General features: G+C 44.8%; 1 protein-coding gene across 1 annotated transcript in view; it reads left to right on the forward strand.

Moving 5' to 3' along the window:
- Positions 1–2267: 2267 nt before the first annotated feature.
- LRP5 (LDL receptor related protein 5) overlaps positions 2268–18523 on the forward strand; it is a gene marked incomplete at both ends in the record, with an annotated part of 167511 nt that continues 151255 nt past the window's right edge. The window contains 2 exons of the mRNA XM_079537674.1: positions 2268–2424; positions 6383–6499. Coding sequence (XP_079393800.1) covers positions 2268–2424; positions 6383–6499 — 274 coding nt within the window. The remainder of the gene's footprint in view (positions 2425–6382; positions 6500–18523) is intronic.

The following is an 18523-nucleotide window of genomic DNA, read 5'->3' on the forward strand; positions in this document are numbered from 1 at the left end:
CTGTTGACTCTTTTTAGGCTATAAAATATAATTTTTTGTAAGCCTTCTTACACCTCCTTACCTTGAGAGGTTAGTGCAAACATGAGCAGGACTCTCTTTAAAATATAAAGCTTACTCTTTAACATCTTTTTTCTGTGAGCCAAGTACTGCTTGCTGAATCTCTGCTGGTGACCTGTGAAACAAACAAGCAAAAAAAAAAAAAAAAAACGGGGAAAAACCTGCAACTGTTTCTGTGTAAGGTGACTAACTGATAAGCAGTGATCACCTGATTGTTGCACAGGGCTGTTGTTGTGCAATGCACAACTCTCCCCTTAGCAGAACTGGGCTGGCAGGACTAGATGGGGCTGGTGAGCTGCCGTTCCCTGCTGGGGCTTGAAATGCTTCCAACTGCCAGGTGGGACGACCCAGCATGAACTTCTGGCTGGAGTGAGAAACCTACTTGGAAAAAAACTCTTTTTATAACTAGGATAAATATGAGGTAAGCAGGAAGGGTGCATTGGGAAGCACGTGGCACTTCCTCATAGAACTTACAGAGTGACTAGGGATGCTGAATTTGATGCACTGCAACTTACGGTCAAGATTTGTTCCTACCTTTGACTTATTGGCAGCCCAGCATAGTCTGGAACAGCTGTTGATGTTTCACCCTTTTGCAGGGAGGGTAGTTTTGAGTTTAAACTTCTGTTACCCTGGTCAGGACTTTGGAAACTGGAGTAAAGAGAAAACGCAGGAAATTTCATTAAGGCATCAAAATGTCACGATCTAGAATTACTCATAAATATTATCATGGGCTTTCGTGGTTGGTGGGTGGAGGGCTCTAATGCAAGTTCTTAAACACCCAAATGTGGCTGGGACTAGAGTTCAGAGCTCAAGGTAAACCTTGCATGTGTGGTGGAATCGAGACTGTGGGCTTGTTGGATTGTTGGATGCTTTCTGCTGTGCTTATTTATAACATTCACACCTGCAGCTCATCCTCTGTGCTATGATCTGTTTGTGTCTTCAAATGCAGTAGTCGTGTACACCTCTGAGACATCAGGCAAAGTTGCATCGTGACACTTCTTGAAGCACATGATATGTCTTATCATAACTGTGGGATGAGGACTAAAGCTTGCTTTAGGTGAGAAAGAGAGTTGCCTTTAAAAGCTACTTAGGGTAGAAGTCAACGTTTAGTCTGGTTCAGGCTGTTCATATAAAACTTGGGGGGGCAAGGGGGGAAATGGAAACAACCAGTGAGTCCAGATAGAAGCTGATGATCTGCTCCGAAGTCAATGGGAGCTGTTCAGTGACTGTAAGGATGAGATCCCATCTGCTGGGACTCTCTTGTGTGCATTGGTAACGAAGAAGAGGCATTGCCTATTAGTTGCTTTGTGTGGAGAAGAGGAGCCTTGCAATGGGTGTGAATCTCCTTCAGCAATAGCTGGTGTGTCTTACAGTATGAATTACTGGCTCTTGCTTGTTTTGAATCAACAATTTTGACGATCAGCAGGAAAATCAAAGCAGGAATGAACCAATCCTGATGCTTGATTGTGATTGACTTGGCACTAAGACAGGGCTGGGTTCTGCGTATATGCAGGATCTGTAGATCCCTGTATTACCAGTATGCCCAGGCTGGTGAAAGCATGTCTGCTGAGTCTGAGGACAGATGAAGGATTCCAGACTGAGTCCAAAGGCACCGTATCTGTGCTGCTATGGGCGTTAAGTTTGGCTTTGTACGTTCTGAGTATTTGACAACAGACAGATAAACTCTGCCAGCTGAAATCAGAACAATAGGTAGCAAAGCTCTTCCTGCTCTTTGTGGAGATGTTGACTGTGGAAGATAAATTTCACATCTTTAAAAATTTTTCACCCTTGAATGTTAAGGAAAATAAAGGAATAAAGTATAACTTTAGTTACACTTTTAGCTTTTGAGTTGAGTTGTTCTCTATTGGAGTCTGAGAAAGGTAGAGCAAAGTGCTGTGTTTCCAAAGAAAGACACTGAATTTGGGAATAGGCTTTTCTCTTTCTGCGTCTGCTTCATTGCTTGTGTGTTGTGCAATGATACCAACTTGCTTTTTGTGCTTTTTTTTTTTTCTCCTTTCCATTCCTGCTGTCAGGATTGTGTTTAGTAAAACCTTTTTTTTCTTTTTTTTTTTGCAACCTTTTCATATAAATCAGTTGTTTTCTTTTTCTTTTATAGGGATACTGCAGCTGATTGGAAGCTGATATAAGAAAGCATTTCCCTGGACTGCAGGCTCCTGAAAAGAGAGCTGCCTGCAAGGCCAACCCTGAAGATGTGGACTGCTGTTGTATTCTTCCTACTGATCTCCTTCTGTATATGCGAAAACAGATTTTCTGTCCTGAAAGCCAGAGGTGTGCATGTAGTGCAAATAAACAGGCTGACAACTGAAAAGCAATGCAGGCAGGCTTGTAAAGGCCCAGCTGCTTCAGGTAAGGTTCTTGACCTTGGGCAGGAATTCCAGCTGATTTTTCCCTTCCTTAAAGGTTTCTTCTGCTCCCCTGATAACAACCTTTTTTTTTTTTTTTTTTTCATAGCTCCAGTTGTTTACAGGCATTTACAAGTATGGCTTCTTTGTGCAGTACTTTGGTGCTAAATAATTTCTGACAGCTTTGGTTAAATTGAATTCAGAACAGTCATTTCCTATGGCCTTTCTAGCTTTTGTAAGAAACAGCATTCATGTGCACTTAGTATGCGCTAGTAGCGTGCAAATGGTGTTAGGTCACTTGACTTGGAGGGTAATTCCATGCTGCCAGATGTGTGCAAGTGAACAGAGCTATAGAGTAGACAGCTGCTTTGGAATGAGTAGTCTTTGTTCACTGGTATTCGTGGTTTTGGGTTTTTTTCCCCCCCCTTAGAAATGAGGCGTTAATTATCCTGCTATCAAGCACAGAATTAAACAAGACCAGAGAAGAGTTTTGTGGTGTTTACCTCTGTGATGTCTTTATACTTCTAAAGTAGTCTTCAACTTCTAAACAAGTATTTCAGAGGTGTCCTTGTTAAGGACCCTAACTTATCTAGTCCCATCCAGTGAAAGCTTGTAGCACCTACAGAGAGTCAGTGATGCTGTGGTAGAGATTAGATGGGAAATTAATGTCTGAGATTGATAGGAACATCATAAGGATGCCTTCTTTTAACACCTAGAGTTTTTGAGCTCTTGGCAAGGATCTGCCAGCTGGGGATTCCTGGACTCCTGATGAGCAAGATGAACCCGTGTTGGAAAGCAAATAAGCTTCTGTTATTCCTTTTGCATCACAGGCCACACTCTAGCACTTTCCCAGGATGTATCTATGGTGGTTGGTCCAGGGCTGGGAATCTCAGTGTCTGAACAGCCTGGCTCAGGGAGCAGTGCCACCTGGTCATCATTCTGGGTGAGGGAAAATACAACGTGTCTGCAAGAGCAAATATTCCCGCTCCCTGCTTCTCCAGTGCTTGGTTTAATACAGAAACCAGTATTTGGTTTCTGCTTGCCTTTGAGGATCTGTGATTTCTTTCCAGTGATAGCAGATTTAAAAATGAAATAAACCACTTTTGTATGGCGAGATCTTGATGTTTGTTGCCTACTTGCTTTCCTTTCAAAATGGCTCTGTACAGCTTTTGTTGTCCCTCCGGTTTCTGCTGCTTTTTCTACCTGAGGCCTCCTAATTGGAAGTGAGCAAAGAGGAGTGACTGGGGGGCAAGAGTCTTGCATTGGAAACATCAGCTGGAGCCTCAGTCTCCAGCTCCAGGTTCTCGTTGAGGGGAGCACCCATCAGTCCACTTCTGTAGGAGTACTTTGCTGTCCTGGGGCAGCTGGATGCATTTCCGATGGTAGCAGAAGTCAGAGTGCTGTAACAGTGCTGACCCCTCCATCCTTTTCTGAACTATTTTGAACTGATTTATTGGATTTTATTGATTTTATTGGAGGCTTGTAACTAACGGTGTTCCTCAGGGGTCAGTGCTGGGTCCGGTCTTGTTCAACATCTTCATCAATGACCTTGATGAGGGGATAATGGCCACCCTCAGCAAGTTTGCTGATGATACGAAGTTGGGAGGATTGGCTGACATGCCTGAAGGCTGTGTTGCCATTCAGCAAGACCTGGATAGGCTGGAGAGCTGGGCAGAAAAAAACCGGATGAGGTTTAACAAAAGCAAGTGTAGAGTCTTGCATCTGGGGAGGAATAATTGCATGCACCAGTACAGGTTGGGGGATGAGCTGCTGGAGGGGAGCTCTGCGGAAAGGGACCTGGGTGTCCTGGTGGATGACAGGTTGGCCATGAGCCAGCAGTGTGCCCTTGTGGCCAAGAGGGCCAATGGCTTACTGGGGTGCATTAAAAAGAGCGTGTCCAGCAGGTCGAGGGAGGTGATCCTCCCCCTCTACTCTGCCCTGGTGAGGCCTCAACTGGAGTACTGCGTCCAGTTCTGGGCTCCCCAGTACAAAAAAGACAAGGATCTCTTGGAAAGAGTCCAGCGGAGGGCCACGAAGATGGTGAAGGGCCTGGAGCATCTCTCCTATGAGGAAAGGCTGAGTGAACTGGGTCTGTTCAGCCTTGAGAAGAGAAGACTGAGAGGGGACCTGATCCAGGTCTATAAATATCTAAGGTGTGGGGGGCAGAATGGCGAGGCCGGACTGTTTTCAGTGGTGAGTGGAGACAGGACAAGGGGAAACGGCTGGAAACTGCAGCATAGGAAGTTCCGCACAAACATGCGCAAGAACTTCTTTACAGTGAGGGTGACGGAGCACTGGAACAGGCTGCCCAGGGAGGTGGTGGAGTCTCCTTCTCTGGAGATGTTCAAGACCTGCCTGGATGCCTTCCTGTGTGACCTGGTGTAGGGAACCTGCTTTGGCAGGGGGGTTGGACTCGATGATCTCTGGAGGTCCCTTCCAACCCCTACAATTCTGTGATTCTGTGATTCTGTGATTTAAACTGACTTAGATACATACTAATGCAAAGTATGGTGATGGCTTTTTGTTCACCCAAGAAGCAAGAAATGATTCAACTTACAATGGTAGATGGTCTGTGATTCTCTTCTAGGATAGTTTATCAAGAGAGGAACAGAAGGTGAGATTGGGAAATGGCACATTCAGCTGTAGGTACAGGGATTTCTTCAAGCTCATAATTTTTCTCCAAATTCTTGTGGTAACAGTGGTAGTGTAAATGTTTTATTATGAAAACTTCAAGCCTCTGATATCCTTAATATTCTCAGTGAAGGTAACTCTCCTGGTAGATAAGAGCTTTAAATGCCATATGTACCACATGTGCCTGTTCTTTGCCCTTTCTTACACTTCCAATAGAACACAGAAATGACCTGCTGCTACTACTGTACATTTAAGTTCTCTTTAATCTGCTGATGGGTGGTCAGTCGGTGATGATTCATCACAAACTGAGTGTTCTGTTGTCTTCTCCTGTGGCTGCTTGTTACAACAGGCGATATTTCCCAGTCCCTGAAATGAACCGCATGGTAGGTGATATTAACATAGAATTGCTGCATAGCTAAGTCACCAAGGAATCTGTTGAATATATCTGTCGTCCAAAGCCATGTCAAAGCAGAACCAGTGTAGATCAGGCTGTTCAAGGACTAATGGAGGGTATATAAGCTCCCAGGCTTCCAGCCCAGCAGTTGACTGCCCTTATGGTGGAAGCTCATTTTTCCCTTTGTGTTGAGATGGAGTTTGCTGTGTTGGCACTCGCTGTCTGCTGCCTCTCCCTGTGTGCCCTCAAGAAGAATTTGGCTTGTGAGTGGCATTCCCTTCCAGTACGTGGAGAAGGAGAGCAATGAGAATTTCCTCTTTGCCTTCTCTTCTTCAGAATGAACAAATCCAGTGCTCTCAAATCAAGTACAGCAGCCTCCCTACCATCTAGTAGCCTCCCTGGACTCACTCCAATATGTCGATGCTGCTTTTGTATGTTGAGGAGCCACAAGCAGAGCACAGTGTTCAAGATGTGCTGGTTGGAGGATGCTCGTTTCTTCCTCAAAGCTTGTTTGTGTGTACGCAGACAAGGACAGAAACAAGCTAATGAGTTAGAAGGGATGCCAGGAGGGGGAGTTCCTTCTGTGAGCTTATTTAACTTGTTGGGATTTGACTGACTGAAATGCAATTTCTGTGATGCCTCCCCTGGCTAGTGGTATTGTGGTTCAGCAGCTAAGGAATAAATTTCTTTGCAACTTCAAGGACTGAGATGAGAGCCATCTCCTGTGGGTGACAGATGTCATCTCAGCTGCAACTCACTTTTTCTTTTTTTTTCTTCATTAAGACATCTAGTTGGATGCTAGCATTTAAATGGGATCTAGGCAAGCTTTTGAAGAATCTGACTTTAGGTGAAGTCTGTTCTGGCCTGAAGGATTATGAGGGTTCTATGTGTGTTTTACCAGGACTATTAACCATTACCTGTCTCCTGCTGTTTTTAGGTAACCATCAGTGCAACTGGTCTGTGTCCTACCAGAGTCACTGCATCCTCTTGCGGTGTGACTGGCTAAGCGTGTGCCAGGATGCTGGAGACCAAGACATCAGAGATCTGCTGGGAGGTAATGCTGTAGTTCAAACTCTTGCTAAATCCAAGATCTGATCCTTTTGCCTTAAATTAAGACCATCACTGGCAAGGGAGATGGGTTGTGAAAATACCTGCATAATGATTCTGTAAACTGGAATTTGTTGAACTGAAATTGTAAAAGGAAGAATTGTTATACTTGTCTGGTAACAGCTCTGGCACTTATGTGTGCATGATGGGTAACTTTTATTGGCCTCTCTATTTTAAAGGCATGATTCATTCAGTCCATTTGCATTCCACAGTCTGTCCTTTGAAAAATAAAGACATAACAGATGTACCTTGGTTTTTTTTTAAGAGAAAGGGAAAATATTTTGGCATTGTTTTTTTCTTTTTTTTCCCTGGAATTGCCAGGATTTTTGTGCCAGAGCCTGCTTGTACAATCAGTGCAGCCTTAGTAACATTGCAGTTTCAAGGCAGAAAGTTGAAAAGTCACCTCAAGCATGTGTGAGTAAGGTCAGATTTGGGCTTCAGAGTTTTATTTTTAGGGAACTCATTGTTTCTTTCTCTTTAAAGAAGTTGTCTTCGGGGAAGCTCTCCTGTTTCACCACCAAAGCTATCAACAGGAAAAAAAGAGGTCAGTAAATGCACAGGTTGAACAGCGCAACAGAGAAAACCTGTTTTTTTCAACCACTCAGGCTTACAGGATACGCTTGAGGCGTTTGCTTGTTGCTGACTCAGCAAATACAGGAGCAACAACAGCTGCAAGCAACAGTGCCACCACAACAGTGACTGCCAGCACTACCACAGTCGTATCGACTGGCACAAGTATAACTGTCCTCACTGCGACTTCTGAAACAACTACCAAAGCTTCCAATGCCTCTGGAAGTCTCCAGACTACAGCCATGTCATCCACTGTCTTTTCTCCCTCTCCTGTTAATGTTACTGCTTCCACTTCCAGCAACGTCACCGAGCTTCCGATCACCACTGATAACTTAGGAAATAGTAGCTTTGGTTCAGTACTGCCTCCTTCTTCCACTTCTACTTCTCCCCTTGCTGCCACTTCTGAAGCAGGTACGAGTGAAACACAGCAGTTTAACCTAGAGAGCACATCCCGCTCCAGTAACCTCACTTCTGTTGAAGTTGGGCTGAAGACACCAAGCCCACCATTAAACACCTCCACCCAGCAGGATGCCCAGACCTCTGCTGCACTCACCCCCTCTGTGAGTCCACATTCTGTGAAGCCAACAGCTGTAACGTTGCCAAAAACAAGTAAAGCCTCGACATTCTTGAGTGAATCGTCTTCTTTTCGGGGTTCTACCAAAGGTGCCACGGTTTTAACTATTGGCCCTACATCAGAAGCTATGACTGAGCATGGAATAAGGTCGACATCTCACGTTCCCTCAACTAAGCATACAACCACAGCTCCAGCAAACTCACCTGGTACAACAGCACTGAGCATTGCAGAGACTCAGGGCACGAACAGTGAATATCTTCTCATCGCTGCTGAGCCTCTGACTCAGTACTTAGTGGATAAGAGTTTGCTTCTTGCAGTGCTTTTATTTGGTACTTTTTTTTTAATAACTGTTATAGTTCTTTTTCTCATGCAGGCTTATGAAAGTTACAAAAAGAAAGATTATACGCAAGTGGATTACCTGATCAATGGAATGTATGTGGACTCAGAGATGTGAAAAGGTGGGGATAAAGTAATGGGTAAGAGAGACGGAAAGGAGACTGAAAACCTACCCAACTTTGTCTTTCCTATTTGCCTATCACACAAACTGAAAGTGCTTCCAAAGTTACTTCTGGTGCAATTTAGGAGAAATGCCATGTACTGTAGTAAGAAAAAAAAAATATATATATATATATTTTTTATTCAACTGCAAGAGATTGCTTTAAGAATAGCCATTCTTAAAACTTTTCCATAATGCACAATAGTTTTGGCCATTATTTTTCATTGCAAAGCTAACCTATCAAGAGGTAAGATGACGTCCTCTGAAAATGACATGGTGCTTTTTGCACTGTTAGAGCGCAAGTTCATCATGTTTCATTGGCTTCGTGTGCTCCTCTCTGGAAATGAAGTGAAGGATGCTCCCAGCTCTTACAGAATGCTCTGACATCACTAGACGAGAAGTGTGGAGTATTGCCACAACAGGGAGCTTCTAATCCAATGTCATGTTTCGGTACGCTTCTTGCTTATTAAGAGGTCTGTTTACAAGGCATTGTAAACACTGTTCACTGCTAACCCAAGATATCTTTTCACCATGGAGCAGATTACTGTGCCTCTACATTTACATGATCTTATTTTTGTATTCATTCAATAAATGGGGTTCTGGAAGGGCATATCTTGTTGCATTTCTGTTTTCATTCCTGTCCTTGCCAGCTTAGCAGCAGACAAGTGGCCTTTTGGGGCTTATGCAGATGAGCTCTGCTTGAATGTTCCAACTACAAGGTCTTAGAAGGCTGCACTGGAGGTGTGACCGTGTCATGGAAAATGCTGATCGTCTTTCCAAGTATGGCTTCTGTTCTTTCAGGGTGTTACGCTGCCATTCTCCCAGGTATTCAGACACATTTAGTGTGCTTATTAATTGCTGTGAATGGAGCATCAAGCTTTCTCATTCTTGCATTCTGGACCAGCTTAGAGTCACCAATCATCTGGAACTCTGACTGCACCTGTACACACAGCTGATCTCAGACCTGCAGTTGAGAGAGAGTAGAAAGCACTTGATTTTTCAGCAAACATTCTTCAGTGTTTAATTTCATTCTTATTTGAGTGGGGTATGTATTCTGCTAGCAAAACACGAGATCAGTGTGCGTTGTATTTCTTTTAACTGGACTGATGCATCCGATGCAGTGTTGGGAACGTCCCTCAGTATAGCTTGGGGATTGAAGCCAGTTGAGATGCCTGGGAGTCAGTACGACTGCTCTGAGCTATTAGCAGATGTCAGGCAGATGCTCCATAACTGTGAAGTCCAGAGACTTATATTTACATAGAGATCTCAGGTTTCACCTTAATTGCATGACTTAAGCAGGTGAGTCACTAACCACAGACCTAAGCATGTGGTCTTTGCACTGTATTCAAGATACTGAGATAAGAGCTGTCTCAGCTCCCTGCTGTCTCCTGAGTAAGGACCTGGGTGTTACCTTGGATTCAATTCTCTACTTTTTTTCCTCATTTAGACATCTCAAATAGATGCTTGCTTTTAGGTAGGGTGAGTCCAGTTAATAATGCTCTCTGTTTTAATCTCTTGCTGTGTGAGTGAATTCTTCTCTGCAGGAAGTGCCTTCCTGCATAAAGAGTTGGTGTTGCAGCTGTTATGTAGTAATTTTTTTTTTTCAAGTTACCTGAGCCATTACACAAGGGCAAACTTTGTAATCACTGGAATTGAAATAGCTGATCTTGGAAAAAAGGATTTTTTGGATGAACTTCACGCCAACTATAGCCTTATTTCTGTTGGTCTCTGTGGATCTGCTCATTGAAGAAGAACAGAAGTCAGATGCCAGATTCTGTGGAGTGGAGCAGAAGCTTGTAAAGTTACATTAATTATTTGTTCTTCTCTTTAAAGTGATTTTAGAGCCCTGTACTGATTTCTCAGAGTAGAAAGGGGCCTGCTTAAGATTGTTTTCTTTTCTAAAAACAGACACTTCTTAGGGTTTGTTTATTAAAACACAAACAAAGCCCTGCAGGGATAGTTTAAGTATGTATGATATAATTACGAGAGTTGGACTTGGGCTACAACTGTATTTACAAGTCTGAAGGAGTTTCTCATGGACAGAATGAGGATGTTACAACTGCATCGCAGCTGAAAGAAACCACTATCATAAAAATCCTTGTGGCTTCTTGACAGGTTCCTACAGGAAGGTGACTCCTCATCAGAAGCTTTTTGCAGTTCCCACAGCCCCAAGTATGTGTACATCTTGCTCTCCTCCTCGCATCCTGGCACAGTTTGTCATGTTTTGTTCTTATGAAGTAATGGCACTTCCAGCTGTGGATTACTGTCTCAGCAGAAACTGAAGTTTTTATTTCAAGTCAGAGCACTGGAGCATGTCTTGCCTGGTGCAATTTTACACACAAGATAGAGATCATCATGCAAACCATAATGACCTCAAAGCATAGTGCCAGCTGGTGACACAGCAAGTAAGTTCTTTGCATCCCAGTGTTTGTGAGACAAGACCAGTTAATGCATTAAAAATAATTGTCTGGAGCATAGCCTCTAAAACTCAAAGTGTATTTTGGGGCTTGTACATTGAAACCAGTTGTAAAGATTTAGCAGCTTTGCTGCTTTTATAATGCTTTCGCATCCCGCTACTCAATGGACATGGGAGGGGGGTGGGCAGTGGGCCTGTAGAAGCTGGGTTGCACATGGGGTCCTCTGAAGGGCTCTGCTCTAGCAGTGGCTTGATACACAGGTCAGAAGGTATGAGAGCTTCCTCCCTGCTGGCTCTTTATGTGTTGGAGGCCATCAACAGCAAACTGTTTCTACCTCAAACCCATTTGTTCTGTTGGGGTGACAGCCTGCCTTCCAGAACATATCCCTTTTTCTTGGTAGAGTGCTGCAGTAGTTAACAGCAAGTATGTTAAACAAGGAAATGCAACACCTTTTGAATGTTTGCTTGCTGAATTCCTGGTGTAACAATAGTCAGGGTCCTACCATGCTATCTGCCAAAAACAACACTCTGCTGCTGTGAAGCATAGCATATTTGATGCACACTGGGTTTCAACCTGCTGCATGGCCTCTTTCTTGATAAAACACAGGAACATCCTGGAATTAAATTTAGATTTCATTACTTCTAGTTCCACCTCTCTAGTATTTATTTGCTTGTAGAAGTATGCTGTTCTAGATGGCAGAGAAGAAAGGAATAAACTAATACTAAGCTGTTTAAAGGAAAAATCAGAATGTACGACTTATAGACTGAACATGTGGGTTTATAATATGCCATGTGGTGTCCAGAGTAGGGGAGTGTAAGGTGGACTAGAGTGTTATCTTTTAAAGCAGCTGATGGAGGTAATAAAAAAACACATGGGAAGCTTTGGAAACAGGTATGTGTGCAATTGGTTTCTCTGGATTCGTCTCATGGTTGCTCATTTCTGGCATTAAAGGAGGAAACCTGAGCCCTGCCCTACTGAAGCATTTCTAAGGATTTCTTCCTTTGTGGGTTTTCTGGTATGTAGTAAATACAAGTTCACAATAACAGCACCTCCCCTAGCCAAGGCAGCTCTAGTTGTTTCTTCTCTATGGCCTCAAAGCCTCATGAAACTTCATTACCTTTGTTGCACTTGGCTGAAATTGGTCTATGTGTTCAAAAGGAAATACTCTCATCCTTCACAAAATAAGGGCCTGTAAGCCTGTGCTTTTCTAGAAAAAAACAGCAGGAATAACCCAGAGCTAGGATGACTCCTGTCTGCTAGAATATCTAGGTAGGTCAAGGGCTCTGCTTTGGTATGTTGGTTTTACTGAACGGCTGCTTCTCATGGGCGAAGCTGGTCTTTGCTGTACAGCATTTTGGGCCAACATTCTTATGCTCCCATGTCTTTGGACCAGATAAACCCGATCTCCTGTGAACACGCTTATGCTGTTCAGTGTAATTGTCCAGCCTGTGTCCAAACAGCCCAGCTGTGGATCAGGAGGGTGTAGCAGCACGTTATCCTATGCTCTGTGTTTCTTACAGTCTTGTCTTTCTGTGCTTCCTGGGCGTGATTGAGTGCTGAGACACCGCTGCTTTGACTGAGCTGTGCCAGCAGGCTGTGCTGCGGGGCAGCTCTTCTGCAGCCTGCCTGCTCAGCACGCCTCTGGCAGGGAAGCCCCAAAGGGTCTGGGAAAAGAGGCTCTGCCCAATCTTGGGCTTCCTGCTTAGCCTTGGGAGATGCTTCGCTTGTGCCTTGGCTGGAGTTCTGTTTGGATTACCAACTAGATTTGAAGGAGAGATCTTTTGCTGGTGCACAGAACTTGCCCCACATCCTGCTGCTCCCAATAAATGGGCTAAAACTATTTGAACAAGAATGTGCAGTCTGTTTGTAAAAGCAAACAACTTATCTTTGTGAAAAGCAACGCATGTTTTAACCCCTTCAAGCTGGGGCAAGTGAAAGCAATTATGTTGGTTTGAGGGTCGTGAAACTGGGCAAGTGGTTCCTGTTCTTTAGTGGAAGCAGATGAAATTCCCAAAGCTTGTAAATGTAAACACTGTTAAATCCTCCAGCATAACTCCTGTGAAATTAAGGGATGGAGAAGAAAGGATGAGAGGTTCAGTCAGCCTGAAAATGCTCACATTTAGAGGTCACCATTCATAGCTAGATGGGAAGGAAAACAGGTCAGGAGATAACCAAATATTAAAATAGAATTCATTGGAGATCTCACTCAGATTCAGATTAGAATCATAGAATGTCCTCAATGGGAAGGGACCTTTAAAGGCTGTCTCCCCTGCTATGAATAAGGACACCGACAGTTCCATGGTGAGAGTTTTCAAAGGTACCTAGCAAGGGGCATTAAAATCCCAAAGTTCTGCTGTGATTTCTCACACGTGCCTCCCCTTGCTGTAGGTGCACTTCTGGAGAAATTTGCCTCACCTTCGGTCAGTGCAGCTAAGCTGTGTTTGCGTCCCACACAGACAGGGCCTTAAAAACTTTTCTTACTGAGCATTACCACCTTTTGATTTTGAGCAAAAGTGCGTGTACTTGTGTGTGAATTTTTCCCATTGAAAGAAAGCACAAGTCTTGTATTGATTTTTTTCTCCTGAGGCTCATGTTGCCATTTTAATTTATTTGTTTGCCTTTTTCCAACTTCAGAAGCAGTAAAGATTTAAGCACTCGTGATTCCGATGCTCAAGTACCTCTTGTGCAATACCACTGCAGTGGTGGAATGCTTCACTCAGAAGAGCAGATAAGATGGAATGAGAAAATCCTGGGACAGAGTGCCATTATCGTGTTCCTGGGAGGAGGTGGCTTTGAACTAGTTCTCTCCATGTGCCCCTCAGTGAATATTCCCAACAGTGAGAGACAGCAGTACTGCTGTGCATTATAAACCAATGTCTAGAGATTCCAGAGGGGAAAGCTGTCCAGTCTGTAGGATAAAAGTCAGTTCTTCTATCTCGCTGTTCTATTTGTTGGGTCAAAGTGTATTGCAAGGATGTTGTAAGGGTTGAAGGCAGTTATATTGCTGTTGTCTTGTTGATTTGACATGTTTCTAAATGAGGGTCTCTTCTGTAAGAGAGGAGTCTGGTCCCCCGCCATTTGTGACATGCAGTGAGCATCCCGTTTTGGAGGAAATGGTAAACCTCATTAACACAGCCTCTGCGCCTCTCCTAGATCACACGCAGCCCTGGGTTTGTTTGTAGCCAAGCAGAAAGCTTTTTCAAAAGATGATCTCATTGCTTTAAAACCACACGCATGTGAACCAAATTGGGAAGGGGAGCAGTGGCTGGAAGGGATGGAGGGCTCCACATGGACAGCACATGTATGTGGCTTGCATGGGGACAACCTGTGTGTTTCACCATAAGCCTCAGTTCTGCCATCAGCATGCATGGAGCAGAGGAGAGTGTCCTTTTCTTTGAGTGTTTGCAGTTTTGTTAATCAGCAGGGAGTTCTGGAAAATGTTAGTGAGAGCTGTCAGGCTGTAATGAGCTCCCAAGGGAATGAGCAACAGCCCAGGGGAGTTCAAAGCCTTGAAGGGCTATTGTAGCACAGGACAAATCCTAAGGATGAATAGGATTGTGGAGTAGTTTGAGTTGGAATAGACCCTTAAGGGCCATCTGGTCCAACTTCCTTGCAACAAACAGGGACACCTACACTACATCAGATGCTCAGAGCCTGTCTAGCCTCACCTTCAGTATCTCCAAGGATGAGGCACCTACTGCCTCCATGGGCAACTTGTGTCAGTTCCCACCCTTATTTTAAAAACTTTTTTCTTATATCCAATCAACATCTTCCCTCTTTTAGTTTGAAACCATTTCCCCTTGTCCTGTCAAAACAGCCCCTGCTAAAGAGTCTGTCCCCTTCCTTTTTACAGCCCCTCTTTGGGTACTGAAAGGCTGCTGGAAAGATGACCTGAGAACTCTTGTAAAGAAGTATTGAATGATGAGATCAGATCAACTGAAGAGAACTGTGGGCATGATAAAGGACAAGAAAGACCAGTTGTTTCCTTGAATAACAGTATCTTCTCAACTGTGCAGGGCTATTAGTCTTCATGCTTCAGGGTGCACAAGATTGCTGGCCAGATGAAAGAGAACACACCTCTGCAGGCATTTGTGCACAGCTGTGCTGTGTGTCAGCAGAGGGGATTAACATCCAGAAGAGAAGCATTTGAGGTACCCGATGCTAGTGCTGGAGAGAGGTTACCTGGCTGACTTAAGCTGCTAGCTGGAGATACTGGGGTTTTCTGATTGTTCATGTAGCAGTGTCACAGAGCCAGTTTGTGGTCATAGGGCCATGTAAAGGCTCACTTCATCAAGTTGTCCTTTTCCTAGCTCTGCTTTAAGGCTTTTTCTGGGTTATTCTGACTCTGGTCCCACTGTGGCTGCAAGTGGGATGACCTCTTCTTACTAGGGTGCTACAGGAGGGCTACTCCATATTCTGAGCTGTTATTGCACTCCCAAACCCCTTTAGCACCACTAATTAAAACTAAACTCTGCTTATCAAATGGCCGTTTACCTTTCCCAGGGCTGCCGTGTGCTGTTTGTTTTCTCGTTGGGTTTTCTGGTCATTCCAGTGAGCTGAGGAGGTTGTAATGTAGATGGAGACTAATAATAAGCCTACATTAGAAGCAGCTGTATTGTAAAAGAACTTTAAACCTGAAGGAAAAGCAGGCAGGGACAGTTTTAACCGCAAAGTACTCTTTAATTGAAACCTAGGCTGGAACTGACCTGCCTGCCTTGAGATACTGTGTGGGTTGGGTGGAGATTGGGTCTGCATTGTTAACTTACCCCTGAAGTATTTACATAGACAATTTTAGACTCTGACGACACGAAAACTATTTCTGAGCAGCCTTTGGCTTGGGCCACACACAACCCATGGGAGATAGGAGGTCACAGGGACACACTTGTAAGAGCAAGTGCAGGACTACTTCTGGGGCAAGTGGTTTTCAAGCTCTCTCCCATTTTCTTTACTCTTCCCAGTGACGCAGTAGCCTTGCCGAGGGCTTTTTTTTTTTTTTTCTTTCCCAGTGCAGATTACTCTCTTTTTTCTTTCCCTTGTGTTTATACAGGCTTTACTAGAGACCCTTACCTTCATGTGATGCCAGCTAGGATTGGTGATAGTAGAGCTGGGAACAGGCGTGGGACACATGGAGCAGCCCATGTGACAAACGGGAGTTGAAGTGCCTCAGCTAGAAGTCCACTGCTGTGAAGCCACGTGTCTTGCACGGTTTCCAAAGTTGCCTGACTATAGCAGAAATGCAAGTCATGCCCTGAGGCAGTGATTGAGCACCTGGTGGTAAGGCAGGGCCAACCCAGGGGAGCTCAGGTGTATGCAGGGCACCTGAGTGAGCAGAAGGGTCTTGCTGGAGATCCCTACCTACCGAGGCCTTCCACAGGTAAATAGATGTTTTTCCTTTGTTTCTGTGCTCATGGCTGCTGTACTTGAGCCTATCCTCACTTGCTGCAGCCTGGGACTTTGCTACTCTTCTATTATTGCTGCATTTTTCATCACATTACACTGACCATTGTGCTTTAGCTGCAGCCATTATGCTGGGGATATGCTACAGGATCACCTGTAACTGAGCCAGCAGAACCTAGAGAGATATGGGTGTGCTGAGAAGAAGTCTGGTTAGGGTCTGGCCTGACTTACTGAAACAGTTTGGGAAAAGGAAGGTTTTGAGTACTGCTTGTACTGAACCTCCTCTGAAATGACTCCTCATTCACTGGGGGCCTGAGCTAAAAATTTTGTGACCACAGTTGCTGCTCTGCTTCCAGCAGGGCTGAGCAGTGCTGCCCCAGCCCGGCACCAGCTGTTTTGTGTTACTGGGGTCTGATAACAGCTTCCTCTTCCCTGTGTGCACCAGTGTCTGGATGCTTGTGAGGTCTTCACTGCTGCCTGCCCTTGGGGCTGTTCTGAGCATGTGGCTGAAGGGAGGGTGAGTGGATGGTGTTGTAGCTTTAAGAGTACTGAGGGCATAGGCAGGGAACGTGGCCAGGGGGATGGTGAGCACCAGGTTCTCCTCCTGCCTGTAAGACTGCTTGGAGGCAGGAGCCTAGGCAGCTGGCAAAGCAGTGCTGTAGGGTGGTGGGAGCAGGGCTGCATCTTATTCATCCCAGGTGCAATGCAGAGAGGTCAAGTGCACCAGTGAAACTTGCTTCCTGATGAAGCACTGGCCACTGTTTTCCTTCTGTGCAGGTGGCTGAAGATGTGTGACAAGCGCTAGCCGTGCTGCCCGTGCTCTGGAACACCTTAACAGTGGGGGTTCCGTTTTCATCCTTCTGTGTCTGTCACTGACAGACCATGCATGCTTTTGAGGTCTTGGGACAGAAGAACAAGAGGTACTTCCTTAATATTGCTGACACTGAATGTGCTGGGAAGTACTTAACCTTTAAATAGATAAGAAGCTGACCAAGCCCCTTCTGCACAGTGTGGCTTTCACTAGCTGATCTTCAGTTATATTTAAATATTGTAGCTGTGCTCCCCATTGCACCAGGCTGGAAGCTGACATATACTGGGAGGATACACGTTGCTTGAAGGGCTTGCTTGTGACCAGTACAGAGTAGGTGGACTGGGGCTAGAAAGGAAAGATGGTGCACAGAATGAAGTGGCAATTGACTTAGGGGGAGGACAAGCGTGGGGAAGTCTAGAGAAGTGCCTGGGCCTCTGGTTTCCAGACTATTGCTCTCCTCTGTCTTCCCCTAGCAATGTGGTTTCTGTTAATTTTGTAGAAGAAGAACGATCCATGATGGGGAAGAGGGAGAACAGAAGCTGCTGTGCTCTGGAGGCAGCATTAGTTTTGCTTCGGATCTTTCCACAAGGCATCAGCTCCCCATTGGAGATGTCAGCTCCAAATAAAACCGTTCCAGGACATTTCCTCAGTTTGCTGCTCCGCAGCAGGCTGCGTTGGCTGTGACACTGAACAGACCCTGCAGAGCGGTTTGGAAGAACAACAAACCCACTGCCAGGAAACACGCCTTCATTTTGTGGCAGGCCAGGAGAAAATGTGTACAAGGCTCCAGTTGTTTTGCGTGTAAGAAATGCTGGGTATTTTGAATCACAGGAGAGAGAACGTGATATGAGGCTCAGCATATCTTGAAGGGACAGTCAATAGATGGTATTCTGACTAGAAGATCTGAGAATATGTGGATTTTCATACAAATAATTTTCTGGTTTTGCCTCTCCAGAGGATACTGTGGCTTCACAGAATCAGAGGGGTTGGAAAGGACCCCTGTAGATAATCTTGTTAAACCCTACTGCTAAAGCAGGTTCCCTACAGTAAATTACACAAGAAGGTGTCCAGGTGGGTTTTGAATATATCCTTGCTGAAGTCAAGGTACACAAATGCTCTCCCCTCCTCTACCAAGCAGGTAATGGCATTACAGAAGGCTACTGGACTGGTCAAGCATGATTTCTGTTTGGTGGATCTGTGTTGACTACTGCTGATAACCTTCATCTCTTACAAATGCTTGGAGATGACATCCAGAATAGGTGATCACCCAGGAAGGTGATGGAACGAGGTGACTGGCCTGTGATTACCCAGTTCGTCCTCCTTGTGCTTTTTAAAGACTGGAGTGATGTTGGCTATCCTTCAGTCTTCAGGCACCTCTCCTGTTCTTTGTGACCTTTCAAAGATGACGGTGGGTAGTTGAGCAGTCACTTCTGCCACCTCCCTCAGCACACATGGGTGCATCCCATTGGGACCCATGGATTTGTGCGGGGGGGATTTGTCCAGACACTCTCCGAACAGATCCTCCTTAATTAAGGAGAAGCATTCCATTCCCCAGACTATTTCTCATCTCCAGGCTCTGGAATTCCCAAGAGACGGTCTTAGCAGTAAAGACTGAAGCAATGAAAGTGTTCAGCAACTCCACCTTCTTGTTGTCCTCCATTACAAGGGCATCCACTTCATTCAGCTTTCTGTTGTGCTGATTCAGC

This window comes from Tetrao urogallus (assembly GCF_951394365.1).
Source record: "Tetrao urogallus genome assembly, chromosome: 6".
Lineage (NCBI taxonomy): Eukaryota > Metazoa > Chordata > Aves > Galliformes > Phasianidae > Tetrao > Tetrao urogallus.